This window comes from Denticeps clupeoides, chromosome 8, assembly GCF_900700375.1.
Source record: "Denticeps clupeoides chromosome 8, fDenClu1.1, whole genome shotgun sequence".
NCBI classification, from domain to species: Eukaryota; Metazoa; Chordata; class Actinopteri; order Clupeiformes; family Denticipitidae; genus Denticeps; species Denticeps clupeoides.
In genome coordinates this window covers 6,219,086-6,226,273 of record NC_041714.1, presented here as the reverse complement: position 1 = coordinate 6,226,273, position 7,188 = coordinate 6,219,086, and the positions used below count along the sequence as shown (strand labels likewise).

The following is a 7,188-nucleotide window of genomic DNA, read 5'->3' as shown; positions in this document are numbered from 1 at the left end:
ATGCTTTTCCAACAGTCTTGAAGGAGTTCCCAGAGGTGTTTAGCACTTGCTGGCCCCTTTGAGAATCTACCAATGTAAATGAGAAGGTGTGTCCAAACGTTGCATATTGACATATATTTTATATTTTTAATATATACATTAATATATATTTAACATGTAAATATTAACATACAGCTTTAAACATATTTTTTGGTTATAACTGACCATTTATAAAATGGTTATGATTTTGTCAAACATTCTGAATTCTTTTCAATGTGGTTATGATTTGAGGCAGAAATGTTGCAGTTGCTGAGGTCGATGTGTCCTGCTGGACGTCCATGACCAAGCTGGCAGTGTGCAGGGAAGGACCTGGCAGATGTCACGAGTTCCCAGTCCAGGTTCCTCAAGTTCCTTGTCTGGGCATCACAGGCTGCCCAGATTTTGATGCCATACTTGCCAGGTTTAATTGGCATATGTTGTTTGAATCCACATAGACCTCTGAATGGGACCAGATGCTCGTCCACTGTCACATCAGGGTTGGCACTAAACTGCTTGCACCTCACCCACCCATCCTCCATCCTGTCGGTGTAGTAAAACTGGCAGCGTCAAAATGTAACCGGGAAGACCACAGGTTGCTACAAATAAAAAAAAGCACAAAAAACATGTCATTTTCTGGCAATTATGTGAAAGTAAGACAAATGTATGGCATACAAAAAAAAGTCACACAAGTCAACACGAGGGTTGAATGATGAACGTGTTTTATATTTTTTTGGCTGAAGAACGCCCGCTGCCGTCACGTGGTTCCACTCCCGCCCAGCAGGGGGCAGACATGCGGCGTCGCCGTCAGCGCCGACAGCGGTGAAGAGCGGCTGTTGACTCTGACAGCGCGTTTCCGCGTTTTAACCGGACCGCATGTCGGTCTGTGCGGGGTTTTACGTTCAGTTACTCGCTGCCGAGAGACCGTGTTGCGCGCTGTCGAGGTTCTCTGGGTTTTTGTGGCCATTTTCCCCCGAAGCAGCAGCTGCACTGATTCGCCACAGTGTTGTGCGAGCCTGACGCTTCCTGTTATTGAGCGTGAAGCTTGGGAATTCGTTTCGGGGGGAAAACTCTGGACGGTTTTGGCCAGATAGCCAGTGGCTGCGATGAGCTATTCACCGTGATATTACATCTTCAAACGCAGGAAGAACGTCCAATGTCGTCTTCAGACGTCGTGGAGGTTGTGGAGGACGATGATGTCCAGTTTATATGTGTGAGTTTTTGTTGTTGTTGATAAGCTCCATGTTGGAGTAGAATGAAAGTTGGTGTGATCGCAATGGTGATCCATTCAGATTCCAATCAACCTACTAAATAGCGGTCCAACCCGTGGTGTTCCCATGTTTGATGTGCAGGAAGGTCCCCTGCGCCCGGTACTGGAGTACATCGATTTGTCCAGTGATGATGGGGACAGGGCATCCACCGTCTCTGAAACTGTGAGTAAATTTGCGTGGGACGTGGCCAGATCAGACTCAGTCCCTGAGGCCGTGTGACGTCTTCTTGTGTGTTTTTGCTTTGCAAGATTGAAGACCAGATCGACAAGCAGAAGGCTCAGGTCGCCTCCACGCTGGACCGATTGGCCCGACAGGTTGCTGTGGAAAAACAAGAGCGAGCGGACAAGTGCAAAGCCTTCAGGGTCTTATAGAAAACGTTGCAATTACGTTTCCTATTTATTGTTGAATTAATTGCTCACCCAGATGCTGAGAAACGCTATTCAAAGGCAGTTTTTTTTTTCCATTCCAGGAAAGGTTGATTTCTCAACAAGCTCATGGATGCCAAGAACTGGCCTTCAGTCGTACAAATCGCGACCACTACGATGCAAAGCGATGTGTGGACATGTGGTTAAAGATGCCAGGTAATGTCACACTGGAAATCACTAAATGAATCATATGCATTATTTAATGTGGCAAAACATCAAGCATTTTTCTTGTGCGGAAATAAACATCTTAACGGCAAAGCCAGTAATAACTTTTTTTAACGTATGGCCTATAAGACGTAATCCTAAACGACTGGTGTATTTTACAGGGCCTAGACCGGGAGGTATTTACAGCGGTGCAGGCTGGAGACGCAGATCTGCCCCTCCGGAGTCTTTGAATTCCTCTCCCAAAACGTGTCCAGTCCTCAACTGTGGCCGTGTTTACGATAACGCACCCCTTTTAGAGGGTCATCTGAAAAGGTCGGGTCAGTCGAGCGTAGTGAAGTGCTTCTACGTCAAGTCATTGTACTTCTAATTGTTTTTTTTTCTTCTCTCTTTAAGGTTTGACCACTCGCCTTGTGACCCCACCATCAGGCTAAAAGGAAGCCAGTCTGTCCTGTTCGCTTGCATTGCTTGTGGTCAGCACTTTCGCACCAAAGACGAATGGAAAGGTCACCTGGAGTCAAAGGTTTGGTGCAGTTGTCATGGATTTGCATAGCTTATATGATCTGTCTTATCAATCTATGGATAAAGCAGCTGTACAACATAGTCCCGGTACTCTATGTCTGCCCATTTGACTGGAGTGGGATGACTTTTGACTGGAATGCGGTCACTGCAGGTGTCTTTGCCTGACCCCGGTGGCCACGCGAGTTCTCAGACCTGCCAGTTAATAGTGTGCTATGCATGCCCCGCCTGCTACCTCCTCTTCAACATCAGGGATGAGTGTCTCCAGCACATGTCAGCCAAGAGCCACTTCACCGAGTCCATCAGAATCAGCGGTACGCAATCTTTCCTGTCATTTAGTGCCGGTGCCAAGTAGCAGGGAGAGTGATTAATTTCTGGTTCTCACTGTCTTGTTCCGATGCCAGATTCGAGAAAAGAGGCCGTTCCCATTCCGATCACCCGATACGCCAAGAACCGTCTCATCGCTCTTTGTAAGGAGGTGGGATTCTGCGTCAGATGCTCGCAGTGCAAAAAAATACTCACCTCACACATGGAGGCGCGAGCGCACTTCAGGTGACTTTTTATTTACTTATTTATTTACAATATGCTACTGAGATACCTAAATTGGTCTTGGGATCAATATAAATGTGGAAGATTGAGGAGCCTTTTGAAAAATGTAATGACCTTTCCAAAACCTCAATGAGCAGCTTGCTGGCCAGTAAACCGCTACACTGCGACAAAATGCGTTTATTTTAAGAAAATGGCGCTTCAGCAGTTACATTCACCTAATGTACTTTTCAAATTGTTCAAACTCAAAATAAAAGTAAATTTCTTTGATAGATGCTCCAGTACAGCCGGTAACGCTGCTCTGTAGCGACCCATCATCACAGGGGCAGTCCACAGACCTGCATCCAATAGAAACACTATACACACAAGACCGTGGATGGTAGTCTAGTGGGTAACACACTCACCCCTTAACCAGAAGACCCAGGTTCAAATCCCACTTACTACCATTGTGTCCCTGAGAAACACACTTAAGTCTTGAGTCTCTCCAGGCGGACTGTCTCTGAAACTACTGATTTGTAAGGGGCAGGGACAGGGGTCAGATAAGCATATAAGGAAACTGTCCTGTTAATCATACATTTGCCGATCTTCTGAGGTGCCACTGAGCAAAGCACCGTCCCCACACACTGCTCCCCGGGCGCCTGTCATGGCTGCCCACTGCTCACCAAGAGTAATGGTTAAAAGCAGAGGACACGTTTCGTTGTGTCACCGTGTGCTGTGCTGCAGTGTATCACAATGACAATCACTTCACTTTCCCTTTTTTAAGTCACTGGCTAAGTTAATGCTGATAAATGCTGTAAATATTAGTATATATTATATAACTGCCAAGTCCTGGTTTAAAGCATCAGGGAAATAAGTTGATTTTCTTCAGTACGGACTTGAGTTCAATAGTTTTCTTTTATAACAACGTGATTTTTCCCTTTCATTCCCGCACGTTGGTTGTCAGCGTACACTGCCGACAGGCAAGTGCCATAGCTGAGGCGGAGAAGACCGTGGCTGAGGTCATGCAGCAGTTGGCCATACAGGGTCACTGCTCCCTGTGCCCCAAGGTCTTCCACGACCAAGGACAGATGGAGCGGCACCGTCAGGCCACCCAGCATGAGGTGGAGCTCTTCAGCACCATGAAGAAAGCCATCCTTCTCTACAGTAATTACCAGGAAATGCGGAGGGTGAAATCGGCAGCGCCGCCCCCCGGGGGCGGGGAGGCGTCCAGCACTTCAGCGCAGTGGAGCAGCGATCCTCTCGGCCCGCTGGCCAAGAGGCAGAGGCTGGGTGACCCGGACCGTCCTGCCGAGCCTGGCCGCTCTTCAGCGGCGGCCTGGTTCTGTGAGTGCGGGCTGCGCTTCTCCGAGGAAGCCCTGGCCAGGAAGCACCTTCACGCGGCAAACCAGGTCTTCCACAAGTGCGGCGTCTGCGGCAAACTGATGGGCGAGTCGTCCATCGCCAACTTGCACATGAGCCGCTTTCACGGTGGCGCCCACCTCTCCAACATCCTCTTCCACTGCAGAAAGTGCCAGGTGGACATGCCACGCTTGGAGGACATCATGTCCCATGTCGGCGTGGCACACGAGGGCCACACCTTCTACCAGGAAAGAGAGGACGTGGCGGCTCCTCTGCGGGACAAAGCGTCCACCAGCCGGGAGCCGAGCGCGGTGGCGGCCGCCCCCCGGCGGCAGGAGAGGTGGCTGTGCCGCATGTGCGCCGAGCTCTTCGACTCGGAGGCGGCCGTGAAGCGGCACTGCGGCGAGGTGGGCGGCCACAGCTTCCAGCGCTTCGCCTGCCCGCACTGCCCGCAGAAGTTCTTCAAGGAGGACACGCTGCGCCGCCACTGCTGGAACGAGCACGAGGGCCGGCTCGCCACCCGCTACTTCTGCGGCCTGTGCGACGGCATGCAGTACGACACCGAGCGGGAGTTCCTGCGCCACTACCGCAGCCTGCACGCCACCGACTACTGCCGCCTGGACGCCGGCGCCGCGGAGGACCAGCCCGGCGGCGCGGAGGACCAGCCCGGCGGCGCGGAGGACCAGCCCGGCGGCGCGGAGGACCAGCCCGGCGGCGGCCGCTGTCCCTGCATGGCCGCGGAGATGGCCAGGGACCAACGGAAGGCCGTGTTCACCGGCTGCATGAAGGCCCTGGGCCGCGAGGGCCGCTGCAGCTACTCCTGCGGCGCGTGCCAGGAGCGCGTGCCGTCCTACTCCCAGATCAAAGCGCACGTGCACACCAAGCACGGGCCCCTGCAGCGGCCCGGGGCCTTCAGCGTCACGTGCGGCGCCTGCGCCGAGGAGCACCCGGACGTGCCGGCCTTCCACGCCCACTACCACGCCCGCCACTGCCCCCTGGAGCCCTGCGGGAGTTCCCGGAGCGGCGCTGGCACCGCCGAGACGCCCAAAGCTGAGGAGATGTCCTCACAGCAGAACGGCAAGTCTACAGTTGGCAGCTCTGAGAGCCAGTTCATAATCATATTCATATTCTCATTTGTATGCCCTGGTATGACGTATCAATTTGACCCGGTTATACTATAAGGCGCGTTGAACTCGTCAGGGACACGTCATAAGATATAAAAAAATAAAGAAATAAAATAACCGTCACACAGTTAGCTCTGATGATAAAGCAAACGTTCCATTAACGTCACACGGTGAACCAAACAAATATAAGCAGTAAAAAAAAAATTTTTTATTTTTTTTTTATTAGTAATTCCTGTACATAGTGTTCATAAAAGCTATAACTGTTTATACTTTATGAAATAGATGGACATTAAAGGTTAAGAGGTGAAATATTGTACACTTCAAAAGGTTTCTCAGACCCACTAAAACAAAGCTGGATTCTTACCTCCTGTCAGTTGTGATGAAGGTCTTCAGGAATTCTGTGAATACAGCAGTAAAACGCGTTTACTTCGGATACATGACGTAAAAATATCTCTCATTGTTGGTATGAGTGTGATTTATAATTTTTTTTTAATTAAAGCATCTTCCACTCTTGCTCCAGAGTTTGCGGATGTCAAGCAAGTCCTGACTGTGGAATCGGATGAGGCACAGAAGACCTCAGGAGGCGAAGGTGGTGGATCTGCCCATAACTTGCTGGTTTTCACTGTAGCAGATGGAACGTGGTTCCTCAGAAGCGACTCACACGCAGCTTCCTCCTTTTGCAGATCACTTTGACGAAGACTTGAATTACGCCCTGGCCTTAAGTGCTGAAGAGGCGAAAAAGCCCACCGAGTTCGACATGGGTTGGTATCGAGTTGATTCATTTTTAAATTTTATTTAAAAAGATCTTATTTTCTGTCCCCTCCTGAATGGGCGGCATCAATTCATCTGGCATTTCTTTCTGCCAGCTTTCCGCACGCAGAGACTGGTTTTGTAGGTATGTTGAAATAACGTCACAGTCAACTCACAGGAGTTTGTTCCCTCTTTTCCTTAACCACGTGGGTGAAGTGTTGGGAATTTCAAGGCTGGTAACATTTTGGAAATGCTGTATTTGCTGAGCAAGTCCACGTGAATCGTGGTACATGACAGGGTACCTTTTCTCGAAAGATTCGGTGTGCCTGGTTATTTTCGTCATTGTTCATCCTTCACTTTGTTGAACTACAGAACCCCCTACCAAACCGACAGAGCGCAGAATTCCTCCAGATTTTCCTCAGAGCGCTCTTAGTTTTCATGTTCAATATAGATAAAGAATGCTGCCCGATCCCTACATTCTGGTGCAGTAAATAAAGCTCATTCTGAGGCAGGCAGAACTCATGTTACTATTGATTGATTGATTGATTGATTGACCCTTCAGTTGGTAAATTTAGAACCGAGACTCACTTCCCCCATTGTACATCTGGCATCAGATGTCTTAGATCTTTAAACAAGTCGAACCTTTGAAATTGTGGAAGCTGAAATGTGGACTGAAGGCAAGTAATGCGTCTTTTTTTTTTTTTTTTTTTTCCAGAAATGGAAGCAGCTATGAAAAGAAGCTTACAAGAATTCTAACCTCAAAATGCGGCGATTTATTTTTTTGGTGTGTGTTTCTAATAATTTAACCTGTTTGCTTGTATGTAACATTGTTACCTTCAATAAAGATAAAAATGTAAAGAACGAGCTGCGTTTCTTCTGTGTAAATCTGATACCGGGTCGCGGGGGGCGGGGCCGGGTCTGGCAGCGAGGGGTGGGTCTCGGTGGGGGGCGGGGCGTTCTCGGCCGGGTCTGGCAGCGAGGGGCGGGGCGTTCTCGGCCGGGTCAGGCAGCGAGGGGCGGGCCGGTCCCGGCAGCGAG

The 7,188-nt window shown here is 49.7% G+C and overlaps 1 protein-coding gene across 1 annotated transcript; it reads left to right on the top strand.

The window, feature by feature from the left end:
* Positions 1 to 814: 814 nt before the first annotated feature.
* znf451 (zinc finger protein 451) lies at positions 815 to 7,014 on the top strand. The gene is made up of 12 exons (XM_028989304.1): positions 815 to 1,228; positions 1,368 to 1,448; positions 1,535 to 1,648; positions 1,756 to 1,867; positions 2,038 to 2,188; positions 2,270 to 2,396; positions 2,547 to 2,706; positions 2,797 to 2,944; positions 3,882 to 5,353; positions 5,921 to 5,989; positions 6,084 to 6,161; positions 6,866 to 7,014. Exons 1-12 carry the CDS (start codon positions 1,172 to 1,174, stop codon positions 6,904 to 6,906), a joined length of 2,610 nt encoding a protein of 869 aa, XP_028845137.1. The 5' UTR covers positions 815 to 1,171; the 3' UTR covers positions 6,907 to 7,014.
* Positions 7,015 to 7,188: the final 174 nt, after the last annotated feature.